Source organism: Sinocyclocheilus rhinocerous, unplaced genomic scaffold (assembly GCF_001515625.1).
Source record: "Sinocyclocheilus rhinocerous isolate Xijiao unplaced genomic scaffold, SAMN03320098_v1.1 scaffold12, whole genome shotgun sequence".
NCBI lineage: Eukaryota > Metazoa > Chordata > Actinopteri > Cypriniformes > Cyprinidae > Sinocyclocheilus > Sinocyclocheilus rhinocerous.
Genome location: NW_015626394.1, coordinates 303953 through 323107, shown reverse-complemented (window position 1 = coordinate 323107; position 19155 = coordinate 303953). Strand labels below are relative to the sequence as shown.

At 37.0% G+C, this 19155-nt stretch overlaps 2 protein-coding genes across 3 annotated transcripts; one reads left to right on the top strand and one right to left on the bottom strand.

Annotated features, from left to right (window-relative positions):
• Nucleotides 1-942: 942 nt before the first annotated feature.
• Nucleotides 943-4907, top strand: LOC107714379 (ATP-dependent RNA helicase DDX18-like). The gene is made up of 13 exons (XM_016520204.1): nt 943-1135; nt 1303-1485; nt 2124-2259; nt 2362-2462; nt 2586-2785; nt 2860-2974; nt 3065-3204; nt 3354-3515; nt 3609-3761; nt 3876-3989; nt 4075-4131; nt 4219-4396; nt 4762-4907. The coding sequence occupies exons 1-13, from the start codon at nt 943-945 to the stop codon at nt 4905-4907; spliced, it is 1878 nt and encodes a 625-aa protein (XP_016375690.1).
• Nucleotides 4908-5921: 1014 nt separating this feature from the next.
• LOC107714249 (coiled-coil domain-containing protein 93-like) lies at nt 5922-17587 on the bottom strand. Of its 2 annotated transcripts, XM_016520059.1 has the most exons (23): nt 17476-17587; nt 16718-16831; nt 16530-16624; nt 16299-16410; nt 15473-15571; nt 15305-15361; nt 14353-14453; nt 12492-12528; nt 11376-11474; nt 11195-11245; nt 10571-10657; nt 10303-10416; nt 10158-10220; nt 10009-10082; nt 8932-9013; nt 8762-8833; nt 8259-8330; nt 8065-8173; nt 7545-7627; nt 7370-7407; nt 7155-7239; nt 6426-6539; nt 5922-6292 (listed from the first exon to the last, which is right to left on the bottom strand). In XM_016520059.1, exons 1-23 carry the CDS (start codon nt 17557-17559, stop codon nt 6236-6238), a joined length of 1899 nt encoding a protein of 632 aa, XP_016375545.1. In that variant the 5' UTR covers nt 17560-17587; the 3' UTR covers nt 5922-6235. The 2 variants fall into 2 exon arrangements, with proteins under 2 accessions (XP_016375545.1, XP_016375553.1); XM_016520067.1 differs by lacking the exons at nt 5922-6292; nt 6426-6539 and having other exon boundaries at nt 7191-7272.
• Between the last annotated feature and the right edge of the window lie 1568 nt (nt 17588-19155).

Here is a 19155-nt window from a genome sequence, read left to right as displayed (position 1 = left end):
GCAATAATCAGCAATATGCTTTCACACAAATAACTTTATTTTTGAATGTTTCAATATGCGTTGACACAAATGACTTGTTTGAATTTTTCATTGATACAACATGGCATTGAGTTGTTAGAAAAGAAATGCGTAGTAGAGACGTTATTGCTTGATGAATCGGCTTTTTGAACCGGTACAATGAGCCGATCTGTCCGAAAAGTACCGGTTCGCGGAAATGAATCACGCGATATCGCCTAGCTTGTCAGTGAACTACGGCTCTGTGTAGTAAATGCTGCTCCATCTGAAAGCAGGTGATGGAGATTTACTACTAATCACGGAACCGGCTTTACTGACGAGATGCGCATGACAATCGCATGCGATTAATTGCACAGCCCTACTGTACATACAATTGAACAACAAAATAAGAAATGCATGTTTTATTACTAATAAAATAAGATAATTTAATCGTAAATTTACAGAAGCTTCTTTTATTTAGTTAACTGGTTAAGAACAGTTGTATTTTTTGCTTTATTTGAAATACAAAATAATCTTTTGAAATGTTTTTCTTTCTAAAAAAATCAATTTATTAGACATTTATTTCTTGGATAAAGGATAAATTAAAAAGTACTGTTTATATGTAATTGAGTGACAAAAATAGAGGGATGTTTTATTACTATTAAAATAAATGGTAAGATAAATCTTAATTTCACAGAGGCTTTTTTTATGCTTGACAAAAGTTCTACCGGGTCAATTTTATTATTAACACGTTTATTGTTCATTTATATTAATATAGTCGCTTGCAATGTGGGCAGGGCCCGCGTGCGCTGCGGGGCCCCCCCGCGGCACGGTCCCCAGTGCGCCTGCACTGTCTGTAGTTACGCCACTGTCTCAAGGAACATGTTACCAATACGTACCTTCCATGCATTATCTGACTCCCCTCATATTGAGTGTGCGTCGGAGTTGATGAAATGTGCTGCATGTGTTTGCGATCTGGCAGAGGTGAAGGCTGTGCTGGAGGAATCTGAAGTAACCAGTGATTCTGCTCCAAACGTCACTGAAGAGCAGCAGCATAGCGTCTCCACGGAGGAGAACGAAACCTCACAGAAAATCAAGAAAAAGAAAAGAAAATTGGATGGCACAGGGGACTCAACATCTAGTAAGTATGAAATATTGCTGTGAATATGTTGTTTAATTAGTGGTTGGTCACTACGGGATTGTCATTGGCTAATATGTGTAACTGGAGAGGAGACTGCTATATATGCAATTTAATTATAGCATTTGAGATGTATGCACATACACTAAATAATGGATCTGGTCCTTTAGGTGTGAAAAAGGTCAAAAAGCAGGATGAAGTTAAAGAGACAACAGAAGAAGAGCAACAGAGGGATGAAAAACAGGAGGAGGAATGTGAAGAGGTGCTAGAGAATGGAAATGATGACAAAGAGGGTTCAGCTGAGGAGGATGATAGTGATGAAGATGGACCGCAGCTTCCTTCTGGTCTGACCGGTAAATATGGCACAAATTGCACAACCTGTAATCTGTTAAGCACAGTCTGCGATGAGTCATAATTTGAGCTTGGTTTAGTTTGTCTAGTTATCCACTCATTTCAGTGGGAAAAATGAGTGATGTCTAATCAATTTGGCTTTTTTTTTTTTTTGACCAATACATAAATAAAAAATGCTATATATATGTAATTCGGAGACAAAATTAGCGATGCATGTTTCATTACTAGTAAAATAAGTAGTATAGTAATGTAAATTCACTAAAGCTTCTTTTATTTAGTTAGCTGGTGAAAAAGTCTTTGCTTTGTTTTAAATGCAAAATAACCTTTTGTTTTTCTTTATAAAAATAAACAATTCAGTTTTTGACTAATGAAATAAAGAATACTGTACATTAGGGCTGTGCAATTAATCGCATGCGATTATATGTAATTGAGTGACAAAAATAGAGGGATGTTTTATTACTATTAAAATAAATGGTAAGATAAATCTTAATTTCACAGAGGCTTTTTTTTATTCAGTTGGCTGGTGAAGAAAAAACAATTCTGATTTTTAATAACAAGTTTATTGGACATTTATTAAATTTTTTCTCATAGACATGATTAGATAACTATGATTTGTTTTCCTCACTGGTGACTTTCTCAGGTGCATTTGAGGACAAGTCATTTGCATCTTTGGCAGAAGTGGTTAGTGAGAATACACTGAAGGGAGTGAAGGAAATGGATTTTGAAACCATGACTGAGATCCAGCACAAGACCATACGACCTCTGCTGGAAGGAAGGTGAGTTTGCGGTGCATCAGACATTGCAGGGTTTCAGTGGCACTGTAATCATCACATTTGTTGTATTAATGTTTGGAATGTGTGCTCATTCTTATCCAATAGAGACGTGTTGGCTGCAGCTAAAACAGGAAGCGGTAAAACTCTAGCTTTCCTGATTCCTGCCATAGAGCTTATCTACAAACTCAAATTTATGCCCAGAAATGGTGAGTGTATTGGCATTCTCTGATTGTTATAGTCCTATTCATAGCGGAGATGTCAGTCAAACCCGTAAGTATGACCTTAGAGGTGTGTCATGACTGTGGTGTGTGTGTGTGTGTGTGTGTCAGGGACTGGAGTGGTCATTTTGTCTCCCACTCGTGAGTTGGCCATGCAGACGTATGGTGTGCTGAAGGAGCTGATGACTCATCATGTGCACACGTACGGCCTCATCATGGGCGGCAGCAACCGTTCTGCTGAAGCCCAGAAACTCGCCAATGGAGTCAATATCCTGGTTGCTACACCTGGCAGACTTCTCGATCACCTGCAGGTATGGCCTTTTACAATCAACAGCTTTGCCACATGGGTCTGTGGAGTGTACCTGACCTCTTTTTCTTTCCACAGAACACACCCGGGTTCATGTTTAAGAACCTTCAGTGTCTGATCATTGACGAGGCTGACAGGATTCTGGAGGTTGGCTTTGAGGAAGAACTGAAGCAGATCATCAAACTTTTGCCTAGTAAGAGCCAATGACTAACCTGATCACTCTGACATCACTTCCTTAAACCAGGGTTCCTGCAGGTCCTTAACTGTTTCTCTTTCTTTCCAGAAAAAAGACAGACCATGTTATTTTCCGCAACACAGACACGTAAGGTGGAGGATCTTGCACGAATCTCTCTCAAGAAGGAGCCGCTGTATGTGGGGGTGGATGACAACAAAGACACGGCCACCGTGGAAGGACTAGAACAGGTAAACTGCTCACCTGTCCCACTGCTTTATCGGAAATAGCCACAAAAGCTGGCATGCCGTTAAACACAAACAAACAAACTCACTCCTTTATCAGTACCAGTTTGTCATGTGTAATATCATATTTGAGTTTTGGTTTGTGTTGTATTTAGGGATATGTTGTATGTCCTTCGGAAAAACGCTTCCTGCTGCTCTTCACGTTTCTGAAGAAGAACCGTAAGAAGAAGCTGATGGTGTTCTTCTCGTCTTGCATGTCTGTGAAGTACCACTATGAGCTGCTCAATTACATCGATCTGCCCGTCATGGCCATTCACGTGAGTCACTGAGCACACACTACACACACAGCGCGAGATGAGAAGTGCTATTTAAGCAGTGTGATGAATGCTTTTGTTTTCACGGGCTTTCAGGGGAAGCAGAAACAGACGAAGAGAACTACAACGTTTTTCCAGTTCTGTAACGCAGACTCTGGCATTCTCCTCTGTACGGATGTGGCTGCCAGAGGTCTCGATATCCCAGAAGTGGACTGGATTGTTCAGTACGACCCACCCGATGATCCAAAGGTACAGCAGTCACACCCCAAGTCCATTGTGCACATAATTCAGCCTTGCTGCTAGATATATGCACTTGTATTAGGATTTTTATATGTGATTTTTCTGTTTTTTCTGATGTTTTAGGAGTACATCCACCGTGTGGGACGAACAGCTCGTGGTATTAATGGTAGAGGACATGCCCTCCTGATCCTAAGACCAGAGGAGCTCGGCTTTTTACGATTCCTCAAACAGGCCAAAGTATTACATCACTATAGTTATGATTTTATATTGGCAAGCTGTTGAACATGTCAAGATTAATTGTCTCTCTTGCGTTCCTCTAAAGGTCCCTCTGAGTGAGTTTGAGTTCTCCTGGGCTAAAATCTCTGATATTCAATCTCAGGTGAGACTTCATATTCAGTCAAACTGAACTAAATGTCAAACATAACCCCTTTAATTTCAAATTGGTATTTGCTTTGGTCTTTTGCAGTTGGAGAAGCTGATAGAGAAGAACTACTACCTTCACAAATCGGCTCAGGAGGCCTACAAATCCTACGTCAGAGCTTACGACTCTCATTCCCTCAAACAAATCTATAATGTAGAGACGCTAGACCTCCCGAAAGTGGCAATGTCCTTTGGGTTTAAAGTGCCGCCTTTTGTGGACCTCAGTATCCTTTCAGCATTGTATTACAGCGAATATTCTTGCATGTGGAGCTTGTTACTTAATAGTTTTAATTTGTTTTAGTGTGAAATTGTGGAGTTGTGGCTGTACATTCATTACCATTTGGAGTCTGTAATAGTCTCTTATGCTTACCAAGGCTGCATTTATTTAAACAAAAACACAGTAAAAACAGTAATATTGCGAAGTATAAAAATAAAAATAATTCTATTTTGTTTTAAAATGTAAATTTCAGCATCATTACTCCAGTCTTACTCTTCAGTTTCACGTGATCCTTCAGAAATCATTCTATTGTGCTGATTTGGTGCTTAAGAAACTTTTTTTTTTTTGTTCCTTAACCGTTCACTCTCTCAGACGTTCACAGCAGTAAAGGGGTGAAGATGCAGAAGCGAGGTGGTGGTGGAGGCTTTGGCTACCAGAAATCTAAGAATGTCCACAAGGCCAAGATCTTCAAACATGTCAGCAAAAGGAAAGGAGACGGCAGACAGTTCTCACGCTGAGAATAAGATGAATCTTCCCTGTGATGCACCTCTTTTGATCTATACAGAGTAACTGTCAGACTACACACTTGTCAATTTGTTAACTTGGTCTCAGTCTTTTGAGAAGAGCTCTGATCAGTCTGCATTCCATGCCTGTACAGAATTCTGTTTTCAGAAGCCGTTATATAATGCTTAATTTCTATTGTTACTGGCCCAACTCATTAAACTTATATTATGAATAATTCTTCTCATGCGGTCTGCTCTCTCCACATGAGATTGAACCTACAACCTTAGTAGCAACTAGGGCTGGACAATAAAATTTTTTACATTTTTAAAATTGCTCCTAGAGTGATTTGTTAAATTAAAATAAATATTGTAAAACGTAGTTAAAACTGTACACATTTTCCATACTGTTTCACCGAAAGAAAATATTGACTCATTTTTTATTCACCAATATAAAAATAAACCATGCTTACTTTCTTGCTAAAACATTTAAAAACCCTTAAAATGCTACACAAATATTTTTGTGATGCAAAAGGAATTGGCAGACCAATTGATAACCACTGAACTGAACTTCCCACATATTTTGGCATTTTAATGAGGTTTAAATCCTTATTGAAAACACTGTCTTGGAACTCTTACGCTCGTATGTCATGACACATGCACAAAGCCGGCCAACAGCATAGTCTATACAGGTCAAATAAAAAGCAGCACATTAACGTCACAATAGCCATGAGGTTGGTTCATTTTATATTAAATATTTTGTTAAATTTGTAAATATTATATATTGTCCAGTCCTAGTAGCCATAGGCTACCATCTTTAAAATGTGCAGAATTGCAAATCTCAGTTGTAATGTTATTTACAGGTCAAGGCAATCTATGAACTGAAGCGCCAGTAAGATGCCAGCTTGTTTCTACTATGATTGTATCATATGTCTTCGCTAGTCTGAAACCACTATAGTAAATAAATCTGTCAGATCAGCAGGTAGTTCATTTTTCCTTTAATATGCTTTGGTCTTATGGCAAATTTTTATCATCATGATATAAAAACCAAGGTGATTAGTAAGGGAATTTGTGTTATATACATTATGGGTTTAAATAAGGTGGCAACAAGGCACAAAACATTTCCAGTTAAACAGTACATTTGTTACATGCCTTTATAGTCTCTGAACCTAAAACAATCTAGGCTGACATAAACATACTGAATAGCAGTGTTTTAGTCTGAAAGCAGATGTGATCTCAGCATGAGGCTGTAATGCAATGAAATACCAACATCAGGGAATGCGAGTGTGTTTTGAAGTGCTACTTGGGAGTTGTGTATTAAAGGGGTGTGTGTGCAAATCCAGCTGTTATGACGCTCCCTTTGCCCTCAGTTTAGATAACAGCATCTCATTCTTGCGGCACTCCTGGAACAGACAAGACATGCATTTGTTTCCTCAATCCAGAATATCAATTATCAATAGATTAATGTCTATACACCCTATGTAAAGGAGGAGGGAAGTAATTAATCTAAAACTATGAACTTGTGTGAGCATTTACCTCTTTAAAGTCTTTGACAGTTTTAAAGTAGAGCCTCTGTTTATCCAGCAGCTCCAAGTACTCATCATTCAGCTGATCTCTACGCATCTTATTCTCCTGTCTTTTCTTTTCCATCTTTAAGTGCACAAATAGACATTAGAAAAACACACTAATGCAATTCATGTTCCTGTCTGAGGGGGTAAAACCACAAATAGCCAGAGTGGACCTAATTCATTAGCAAAATGGAAGTAATTATCAATAGTATCAGATTTCTTCTATTATATGATATGTGACCCTGGACCACAAAACCAATCATAAGGGTCAATTTTTTTAAATTGAGATTTATACATCATCTCAAAGCTGAATAAATAAGCTTTCCATTGATGTATGGTTTGTTATGATAGGACAATATTTGGCCGAGACAACTATTTGGAAATCTGGAATCTGAGGGTGCAAAAAAATCTAAATAATAAGAAAATCACCTTTAAAGTTGTCCAAATGAAGTTCTTAGCAATGCATATTACTAATCAAAAATTAAGTTTTTATATATTTACAGTAGGAAATGTACAAAATATCTTCATGGAACATGATCTTTACTTAATATCCTAATGATTTTTGGCATAAAAGAAAAATCAATAATTTTGACCCATACAATGTATTTTTGGCTATTGCTACAAATATACCCCAGCGACTTAAGAGACAAGTTTTGTGGTCCAGGGTCACATATAAGGTTGTAGTCTGGTTTTGTACCTTCATGCGGCTCTGCTTGATTCCTTCCACAATCTGCTCCATTTGTCTGAGAAACTGTTCTTTACTTCCCGATGAAGCCATGGCCCTAAAACCACACACACTTTACATTCACCTGTGCCTTCAGGAAAGACATTACAAAATCAATCATTTGAGACTGTATGAAGCTCTTGCTGTAATATTGGGAAATTTCTACATGGATCCTATTTGAAACTCACTGCTGAAAATGATCGTGTATGGAGTTCAGCAGATTGACCTGTGAAAGAAAAGATAGTGTCTCATTTCCACTGCACATCCTTTTAAACATTACACACTGACAGATTATAGAGTCTGATTCCATCCATAAATACAAGAAAATTCATTCCCAATAGCAAAGCTAAACTAATCTGATACCTCTTTCTCCAGGTAAACCTTCTTGTCATCAAGGGTGTTGTAGAGCGTGAAGAACTGTTTTGTCTCTTTGTGTGTTGCAGACACTGAAAAACACCAAATGAACAATTAAAGAGTGCTTAAAGTGACGGCTTTGATTTCAGCTCATTCAATTGGACCTATTTCATAGCCAACACCTTAAAGTTGTTAAGTAATAGAAGCAGTGAGTGATCTTTTCTTTTGTATTGTGACATACATCAGAGTAAAACAGATCATTGAGAAAGAAAATAATGTAAAGCAGGGTCTTTGTTCAATTTATCGGTTGAAGGCAGATCTGATTGTGAGCTTGAGGTCAATTGTACGAAAGGGGAGATTAAGCAGACTTAAAGACTGCAGAAGTCTGGCATATATCACCAGAGTGAAGTCTGCCGTTTCACCGGAAGATCAAGTTATAATTAAAAATGATGAGGTAAAAAAAAAAAAAAAGTAAAAAATTAAACATGCATTTAAAAAAAATAGATGCTGACTTTATACACGCACGGACCTTGGCTGTACAGCTCAATGAAGCGTTTCTGATACTGGGTCAGCTCGGCTCTGCTGGGAACCTCGTCAATCTTTCTCTGAAGGATGGCAATCTCACGGTTCCTCCGAGCCTGCGGGGGGCAGCAGAGTAAAACTGAGTATAAAGAATCTCTTGAGTAATATGCTGAGTAAAACCATCAGTTCAATTTGACCTACCATAAGCAGACGGATCTTCTGAAGTTTTTCTCGGTCTGCAGTGTACTGCTGGTCAATCAATATATTCATCTCCTACAAATACACATGCAGAGGGTAAATCTGAGAAACTAAACTAGACCATCACAGACTAGCTCTGTTCCAAAACCTTGGCAAATTCCCATTAAGAGGATTGTTTCAAAAGGTAGGCTACCTTCTAAGACATCTACTTTTGGTCAAATTACTAAGGAAGCACTGGGAACAAGAAATAAGGCAATGGAAAGGGTTAAAAAAAAAAAAAATTGTGTCAAAGATAGTGGACAATGTGAGGTATTGCCTGAAAAAGCTGTATCTAATTAATCTTTTTGGGTTTTTGTCTAATATTTTTTGTATTCTATGTACTTTTATGCTTATTATTCCATTAGCATAATGGCATCCTAATACCAAAAAGTGTTGCTGCCTATGAAGAGCATTCCAAATCAGTCACATATGAGGTTCCATTTCAGTTAGAATGACTATATAGGCACCTTCTTCTCATCTCCTTCTCCATACTCCAGCTTCAACTCTTCAATATTCTGCTGCAGACGGGTCATTTCCTCCTATACACAAATAACCGTTAATGATACATTCATGTGTTCAGTGTTACTGACAAACCGAAGCAAGGTATTGCAACAACAAAGTTGTCTCAGTAACATACGCGACAATGTGAGCGGAACGTTTGCTCTTGATGTTTGAGGTTTTCATTCATGGCCACCAACGCACGAAGCTTCTCCAGTAACCTGAAAGATAAAAACAAACAATACTTCAAAATAACACATGGATACTGACACTTTCTAAGAATTCTCATGCTGTTTGGCTTTACTTTTTCTCATCTGATTTCTATACAGTTTGGTGTTAGCGTGATGCTAAGCTGATGGCACTATGCTCTAATAAGCATAACATACACAAGCAAATAGTCCATTTCTAATTAGACAGAACTATGTAACTATTTTTACTGTTGTTCTGTGAACTTAACAGAAGAAATGCAGTCATTTCAATAGGAATCCATGCAATCAGGAATTTTGTGTGTGAGGGCGAAAGTGAGGTTTAGTTGTTCATACGAATTTGCAACACTGACCAACAGAAAGTGACTTCTGTGTGAGCGAGCGGTGCTTCATACATTCGCTACACTACTGTAGCAGACCTTTGAAGTGGATGTTTTTTGCCCACAAAATTTTTACTAATGTGGCCATGCCTTTAGAATTTGGCCAGAACATGGTATCTTACCTACCATTTGGAAGTGCCTTCATGTCAGGAATGTTTAAAATGCTGTCTAACTAGAGAGCTCACTGAGTTTAGAATTAAGTGTCTTGTCTAAAATGACTTGGAAAAATATGGCTGCCTTCAATTACGCATACTTCCCTACTATATAGCAGGAAGTAAGTACTTATTCAAAAGAGGAACCTACTCAGAGAGTAAGCGATTTCAGATGCAGCCTAAGTTTAAATAATTCCAGGTGCTCTGTTTACATACCCAGAATCCACATTTTCATTTTTGGGCAAAATATTCTTTTAGAGGGACACTCTAGCTAAAAGTGTAAATTTTGTCATCGTTTACTCATCCACATGTCGTTCCATCACTTTATTTACCATTTTGCGGAACACAAAAAAAAAGGCATACTTCCCTACTATATAGCAGGAAGTAAGTACTTATTCAAAAGAGGAACCTACTCAGAGAGTAAGTGATTTCAGATGCAGCCTAAGTTTAGATAATTCCAGGTGCTCTGTTTACATACCCAGAATCCGTCTGAGACTCCATGTCCTCCAGTGAGCTCAGCTCTTTCTCCAGCTTTTCAGTCTGTGCTGTGGCCTAAAAACAAACACAAACATTAATGGTCCAATTCAACCAGTTATCTGTCAGTATATGTCTGTCCACCTGTTTCACCTCGGCTAGTTTGATTTTAGCATCCTCACAGGCCGCTCTGGTCTCCTGCTGTTTGGATTGCAGCTGGAATAAATCAAGGAACAATGACTGTGATATCAGCATTCTCAAAACTGCAATATGTGGTATGCGTATGACTGTGTATTACATCTTCCAGTTCTTTTGTTTTTTGAGTGATTTGTTTGTTGAGTGACGCCAGTTGCCGCCGGTGTTGCTGCGCAGGTCCAAATCTCTCTGGCCGATCCTCCACAGAGCGCTCCGCCTGCCCAATCACACATACGTACAATAAAGCTTCGAATACACTACACAACTTATACAATTTTTTTTTTATTTTATTCCAAATTCCGAAAATGTATATCAGCCTCAAGCTATTTTTCTTGGTGTAAAAATAATGGGACTATTTCTTAGAGGTTCACCTTCTCGGCATATTCAGTGGCAATTTGCTTGATCTCCTCAGACTGCAGTCCAACAATCTGCCCCACTGTGCTGGCTGACAACTTCCCCTACAAAACACACACAGAAATAGTGTAAATAATGAGACCACTGACCATTTATATTTTTTTCTTAAAGGTTGCCTTAGTAAGAAGGCATCTGCTGAGGACATTTAAGTAAATAATCAACTTTTTAAGGGACAGTTAAAAATGGTCATCATTTATTCAACTGCATGTCATTCTGACCATAAACTTTTTTAATTTTCATTTTTGGGCAAAATATTCTTTTAGAGGGACACTCTAGCTAAAAGTGTAAATTTTGTCATCGTTTACTCATCCACATGTCGTTCCATCACTTTATTTACCATTTTACGGAACACAAAAAAAAAGATTTTTGAAGAACATAGGGAACCAAACAACATTGGAGAATATTGACTTTCATTGTATGGAAAAAAAAAAAATACTTGAGCCATTTCTCAAAATATTCTTTTATGTTCCACAGAAGAAAGTCAGTCACAAAGGTCTGGAACGACAAGAGGGTAATAATTTAAATTTTTAGGTGAACCATCCCTTTAAACTCTTTTGCATTTTAAGCATTTAGAAATGTACCTCCTCTGTTGCCATGGCAGCCATTCCAGTCATCAGGGCTTTGATTCTGAGCTGTAAAAAAAAAATCACACAGAACTGATTGGTTAATAGAAAATTAACTTGGGTCAGATAAAGAGTGGGTGATTAAGTACAACTGAGAGTTGACTGAAGGACACGTGTAGGTTCATAGGATCATACTGACCTCCTCTGCTGCCTGCAGGTCCTCTTCTTCAGACACCTGAGCCATTCCAGGAGGCACACCCTGTGTGCCCTGAGCCAACACCTGCTTCTGCTCCACTGCCTGTTAGAAACAACATCACATGATCAAACTAACAACCAATCAAAAAGAACAAAGGTCAGTGCCAAGCCCTACTGTCCATCTGTGATCTATTACACCCAGATGAACACCACATGGCCTATTCTAGGGTCAACCATTTTTTGTTTTGTTTTGCTGATTTCTTCAGAGTTGCCTGTAGAACTGAAAGTTGCAACATTCTGAATCAGTTTAAATGAGATTCCACTGGGTTTGCAGAATATACATACACAATATACACCAGGCTTCAAACCAGTTGTCAAACGTCTTGCTTGGCTGACTACTTTTGAAGTGTAAAACAGAATTATGATTTTGTTTAATGACAAAATTGACCAGAAGTTGCCACACCTTTTGGATTATTATATTACCAATATATTCCCATTACTTTTCCACTTTTGTAAGATTACGAGATGCATATTTTTTTAGTGCTGTCAAATCGATTAATCACATCCAAAATGAAAGTTTGTTTACATAATAATATATATATATATATGTGTGTGCTGTGTATATTTATATGTATATGTACACACACACACACACGTATATATTTAAGAAATATATGTAATATATGTTTATATTTATATATAATATAAATCATTTATAAATATGAATATATTTTTTCTTAAATACGTAAAATATGTAAACATGTATGTGTGAGTGTTTATATATAAATACATATAAATATACACAGTACACACACATATATTATGTAAACACAAACTTAAATTTTGGATGCGATTAATCAATTTGACAGCATTAGAGTTTTTAAAAATCTATTTATAAAGATTGCACTTGCAAAGAACAACTTCTAGCCAATTCTAGCAAACTGCAAAGCTTGAACTAGAAAAAATATCCACCATATAAATTTCCATTACTTAAGATTTTATCAATTTTATCTAATTTATCCATGGACCAATGAGTCAGCTTCTAAACTGTAACCTTCTCTGACTAGACTTTTTATTTTATGTTTTGGTCGAAAACATGAAAACAGCATCTGATACTAACCGTGCCTGCTTTAGACTGTTTGCTGAATCCATAGCGCCTGAAGAAACAGAAAAGAAACTATTTGAAATGCTTTATGTTCATATTACAGACAGCATGCAGTTCATTGCAAGAGTCAAATCACATCAGACTACAGGCACGACGCACCACATGACAGGAAATTACACATGAACAATACATTTAGATGCAATGTGTGAAAAACAGCACTTGGGCAGATGCAAAAGTAAAGACATTAATGCAGTTGATGCAAAGCCAATCTGACTAATTGTCAATCTGTGTCACTCCCATTCCCAGAAACTGAACCTCAGTCATACTCACTGCATATATTGTGATATGAGAAGGCATGGACTGATTTTTGAAATAAAAGAGACAGACAGAAAGAAAAAGGGAAGCATATGAAGAACAAGATGATGATAGGGGTACAGAATTAATACATGGCTTTAATGGAAATTTTGTCTGACCCTGAAATACAATGAGCCAGGAAACAGACCAGTGAAGATGAAGGAAACAAAAGAGAGGGTGAATGAAAGAGAATCTAGAAAAAATTGGTCCTCCCAATTGGTACTAAATTAGTCTCGTGTAGCCAGACCTTCATACTGACAGCAGAAGGTCTGGGAACCTTGGCCGCTTTGAATGGCCAAGGACCGCACAAGAGGCCATATGACTGACAGGTAAAGCAACCAATCACGTTTCATTTTGTGCCGCATCATGTGTGGAAATTTTGCCACAATAACAGACCGGTGTGTAAAACTCTTGGATGTATTTTAAAGAGTCTATGCCGCAAACTTGACATATTTTTTTGGAAAATCCAGCGTTTTCCTGATAAGCGCTCATTATCACAGTTGTAAACACAACGGCTTTCTTCTTTCATAAGGGTTTGGCATCACAGCATCGCTGTTTCCAGGCGGAATGTTAAAGAACGAGACACACATTCAGTCACGTCTCCTGGAAATCCTGTATAATTCAACCTATCCGATGACAAGTACTAGTACTAAATATATTATATACTAAACAGAAACGCTACAATTTTGGTACCATATTTTAATGTTTTTAATCAAAGTGCCATTTCTTGAAACTCTGAATGTGTATCTGCTACATGTTGTCATACACTACCATTCAAAAGTTTGTGATTTTTTTTAAATAAATTAATAATTTTATTTATTAAGGATGCATCAATTAGACCAAAAGTGACAGTAAAACATTTATAATGTGACTAAAGTTTTCAGCACTTTTCCTTTACAGGAATAAATATTTTGGTAACACTTTACAATAAGGATCCATTAGATAATGTTAGTTAGTTAGTTATTACAGTATTTATTAATCTTTGTTAATGTTAGTTAATAAAAATACAGTTGTTCATTGTATGTTTGTTAATTTACAGCGCATTAACTAATGTTAACAAGCACAACTTTTGATTTTAATAATGCATTAGTAAATTTTGAAATTATTATTAACTAAGATTAATAAATGCTGTAGTATTGTTCATGCTTAGTTCAAGTCGACTAAAGTAGTTAACTAATGTTAACTAATGAAACAAATTGAAAAGTGTTACCAATATTTTCGATATATTAAAACAGAAAACATTTTGACATATTTTGAATTACAATAATATTTCACAATATCACTGTTTGTACTGTATTTTTGATCACATAACTGCATCTTTGGTGAGCATAAGAGACTTCTTTCAGAAACATAAAAAAATTCCTACTGACCCCAAACTCTTAAAAGGTAGTGTATAAACAATCCCTCAAGTAACTACTCTCTTTTAAAAGCCACAACACGGTAACAATTCTCAGTTAATTTCCAATTGGACATGATGAGAGTACAAAGTACTCAGGTCCTGTAAAGGAAGAGAAGAGAGTACCTGCCGAACTCCAGCAAGGTAGAATGAACCCGAGACTCTTCATCCAGCAGCTCCCCAGCATCCACCTGCCGTTTATAACGCCTCTGAGGAGCATAAACCTCCTACACCCAAACACAATGTATTAAACATCTCACATCTTCTATTATTAAATACAAAGAGTGGAACTGATGGCACATCAGCGCTGTAGCCAGTGGCGTAACTTTGCTTTGAAAAGTGGTGGGGACACCGCGCAACTCGTTTAGCTAGTTTTTTATTTAATAACCTAATTTACTTGGGGACTGGGTTTAGAGTTGAACAAACTTAATTTTTGCTTTTCAAAAATACATCGATGTAGCAGGGGCGGCGCCAGAGAATTTTGAACGCAGGTGCCAAGGGGGTGCTAGATCATTGACAGCGGGAGCTGGGCAATTCAGGGCTCCAGACTCATTCTTCCCACTGGTCGCTCTTTTGCGATTAAATATTATTATATTAATCAATTTAATATAACGTGCGACTAGTTGACTAGAAAAATCTTTAGTAGAGGGCAGGCCTATACTTAGCACAAGGAAGCCCTCCATTTTTAAAATAAAATGCTATAGCCTAATGACATTACAAAAAGTGCGACAGCTGCAAATCACGTCGTTATTGCACTGCACGAGTTATGCATGCATAAGGAGTCAAATTATTATTATTTTTATTTTTATCACCCTAATTAGATCATGAAGAATGATTTGTTGATCTTGTTTTCCCTTTAATACATAGCCTACCTTCCGCAATATATTTTTCAATTACTTTCAAAAAGTGGTAGGGACAATATCGACCCTGGCAAAAAGTGGTGGGGACATGTCCCACCCGTCCCACCCGCAAATTACGCCTATGGCTGTAGCTGTTTCCGAATTTAAACCCATTGAGCCAAGCACAATACTTTAAAGCTCATGATGTGTTGATGTATAACAGCTTATCAGATACTTACACACACATTCACCACAGTGCTGATGACTCTCTCCTTCCTTAATTCAAACTCCTCATCCTAAAACAAACACATTTACCGAGACTTCAAAGATTACAGATTGTAACATGTTTGACACATTACAGTGTTAATACTTTCTAATTGTATTTCAGTGTTGGCCTGTTGTCTCACCTCAGGAAACGCATGTGTTTTCTGGAACTGAGAGATGGAATATGATCTGACATAATCTCCCATCTCCTCCCGGGTTTCAATCGCCTTCTTTACCAGCCACTATAGATGTAGCAAAAGATGCATTATTCTTGCACTGTTTCTCAGAACAATGCGTCACTATTTATAAAACCAATTATACCTTAATTTTGGGTTCAGTAAGTAAGAAATGTATGTATTAAATTAATCAAAATTAATAGTAAAGACAGTTAGAATGTTAAGAAATGTTTTTGAGCACAAATATTAGACATATTAGAATGATTTCCACAGGATCATGTGACACTGAAGACTGTAGTAATTGCTGCTGAAAATTCAGCTTTGTCATCAGAGGAATAAATTACATTTTAAAATATATTCAAATAGAAAACAGTTAATTTGAACTGTAATAACATTTCACAATATTACTATTTTTACCGTATTTTTGGTCAAATAAATGCAGCCTTGGTGAGCAAAAGAAACGTCTTTCAAAACATAAAATCATACTGATCCCAAATTTTTGAAAGGTAACGTAGGTCTTCAGCTCTTTTAAAGGGGTCATATGATGCTGCTAAAAAGAACATTATTTTGTGTATTTGGTGTAATGAAATGTGTTTATGCGGTTTAAGGTTCAAAAAACACATTATTTTCCACATACTGTACATCATATCTCTTTGGATTTGACACTTTAGTGTTTGCAACTTTACAGATCTTCTTTATGCACCAAGAGCTTGTAACACTCCAAAGAGAAAGGACAAATTGAAATCGCATCATATGACCCCTTTAAGTGCCAAAGATATACAGGTGTACATACCTGTACAACAGGGAAGATGTGGATGAAATCCAACCCTTGGATCTGATGAGGCTCTAATCGGTGTGGACATTTCATTCTGGGCAGAACTGACACAATCTTCTCTGTCAGAGCACTTAAATGGAAAAGACACAGATAATCACATTAACCAGAATTCAGTTCAATCGAAGCAGGAAGGTTTCTGTCAGTTTTCATTCTTCTCATGTTACAATGCTGTTTGTTCTACACACTCACATTTTTTGACCAATGGTGGAATTTTCTTGGAAAAGCAGATCAACGTCAATGTCAAAGTTGCATGTAGTTATACACCAGGTCATTCCTCCAACCACCTAAAGTACAAGCATAGACCGTTCATAATTACACTAATGGTGTGTAAAACACACTGTAATTTGATTGGTACAGGTGTGTAAAGTCTGACATACCTTGTCAAAGGGTGACAGTCCCTTAATGCGTGCTCTGAAATATCCAGCAGCGAGCAACAGCTCCAAAATCTCCGCAAGCTTGACACTCTGCTCCTCATCCTCACGTGTCTCCACCTGTCAATCACAGAACATACACCAGTCAGTATGACAGTACAAACTCAGCACATTAAAACACATTTTTAAATAAGAAGTCCATATTTTATTGTTAAACTTTTATTGTTACTTGCCACTAAACACCAGTTAATTTTAAATTTTGAAATAAACAAGCAGTATATCCAAACAATTCCAAAAATGCATCTAAAAATTGTAGAATAAGCTTTGTAAATTACATTTGCAGATACCTCATATATTATATTATACTTATTTATTTTCTTAATGCACATTAATTGAATCATATTACTGTACACTGCGTTACATTCGCCTGACAATAAACTTCAGTTATTAGAAATAATTAAAACGCAGGACTTCTTCACTCAGTAATGCTGATAATAACTTACATATTAAATCTATTAATTTAGCAGACGCGTTTATCCTCATATGTATAATGACATATTATATATACAAGTGCTTTATACGTCTCTTCACAAGAAGAACATGTATACACTTCTATTTAACTGATACGTTAAAGTGACGTGTTTCTCTGAATCACTGATCTATATTAGAGAATATATATATATATATAGATCAGTGGATTGAATGCATAACCTTAAAAACAATAAAACTGATTGCAAACGCAAATGTTTTGTTTTCAGTATTACCTTGATGAGATTGCCCTCCTGATCATACTGCGCTCCGATTTTCGAGCCCGTTCTCACTCTCTGGAACACAGAGGTCGCCGCCATGATGATCACGATGTGTCACGTGAGATGAATCACGTGACGTAAACGTTGTCAGTTCAAATGCGCACTGAACCTGTGCTTATTTTGTGTGTTTGGCAAAGACAACATACTGATGTTGTACATGCTCGGTAAAAGTTCCCCACAAAAATAAATAAATAAAATAAAAAGGAAAAAGAATCCAGCAGACTGGCATGATACTAAAGAGTAGCCTATAAGTGAAATATGAAGAACAATTATCATTTGTTCAGCTATCAAACATCGTGGCATTACACGTTTAAATAGTTGTTAAAGAAAGCAAATTAAAGAAGTGAAGGCAATTGTTTTGGTCTTGTATAAATTTTGGTGTTTGTTTTTATGGCAGGAGCTCAGAGATGTGACACTGCGTAAATGACAGTGGTTAGACAAAGTGGCTGTTCTGTAGACTTGTTAAATTATAAATTAATTTGTTTTAAAGTCATCATCTTTCAGTAGGTCGTATGTTTTCTGTATATTAAATATTTTTACTTCTTGAGTGCAGGATATATACAGTGTAGGAATACTCTGGATGTTTTGTGAATAGACTATAAGCGTCTAAGCAAGGACCACAATGAATTGTACTCTTGTTACAGAGGACATTGTAATGTACTGTCATGTTTAGAGAAAATGTGACAGTGACCTTAGTTGACTTCATTGGCCTGAAGAGTTCATTCAGGCCTCAGAGGACCAAAACCCAAGAGGACACTTTTTGTGCACGCTGCTGAATCCATTCTGCAAATAATTTAAGCTATTTATAAAGTACCCAAACAGTGATCAACATTACCCATGTGGAATATTACCTAATGATAAATTACAGATTACATTTAGTGAAGCACCTACAATTTATCATATCAACTAATCACAAAATCTGCATTTAGGTTTTACTTTGTTATATATTTCCTGCACTTATGTGCAATATTGCTCACATGCATTTTAACAATTCTTGACGTTCAGGTGGAAATTTAAGAAATATAGGCCTAAATTAAAACCAATTAGATAGTGATGTGGTCTGGTGAATAGAATCTGGTCTGCATGCAGTGTATATCTGAATATCACCAGCATAACAGTGATAATGAAAACCATGACGACGGATAATATGTCCAAGAGGCATGATGTAAGTAATGAATAGTAATGGCCCAAGAACAGAGCCCTGGGGAACACCCTGACTGAGTAAAGTAGTGGGAGATTTATAATTATGCATAGTGATGTAGTATTGTCTATCAGTGAGATAGGAAGAGAACCAGGATAGTGCAGCACCTGAGACACCTATCTCTGAAAGGCGGGAGAGTAATAACTTGTGACAGACAGTATCAAATGCTGAGCTGAGGTCGAGCAGCAGGAGAATGGAGAGATTACCTGAGTCACCAGAGAGTAACTAAAGCAGTTTCAGTGTTGTGATGAGAGTGAAAACCAGATTGAAATGCATCGAACTGATCGCTGAGAGCTAGAAAAGACTGTAGCTGATTAGCAACAAATTTTTTTCCATAATTTTTGAAATAAATGGTAAATTGGAGATTGGACAATAGTTGGTGAAATCAGCTGGGTCCAGGTTTGGTTTCTTAAGAACAGGAGTAACAGCAGCAA

Bases quoted from the DNA above. Each gene is read 5' to 3' on its own strand.
- LOC107714379 (XM_016520204.1), top strand. From the start codon at position 943: ATGAAATGTGCTGCATGTGTTTGCGATCTGGCAGAGGTGAAGGCTGTG. The intron at 2,786-2,859 runs GTATGGCCTTTT...TTCTTTCCACAG, and splicing joins GACTTCTCGATCACCTGCAG to AACACACCCGGGTTCATGTT. The intron at 4,397-4,761 runs GTATCCTTTCAG...TCACTCTCTCAG, and splicing joins GCCGCCTTTTGTGGACCTCA to ACGTTCACAGCAGTAAAGGG.
- LOC107714249 (XM_016520059.1), bottom strand. From the start codon at position 17,559: ATGGCGGCGACCTCTGTGTTCCAGAGAGTGAGAACGGGCTCGAAAATC. The intron at 16,411-16,529 runs GTGAGTGTGTAG...TTTCCATTTAAG, and splicing joins TCCACCATTGGTCAAAAAAT to TGCTCTGACAGAGAAGATTG. The intron at 8,174-8,258 runs GTAGGTCAAATT...TGCCCCCCGCAG, and splicing joins AGAAGATCCGTCTGCTTATG to GCTCGGAGGAACCGTGAGAT.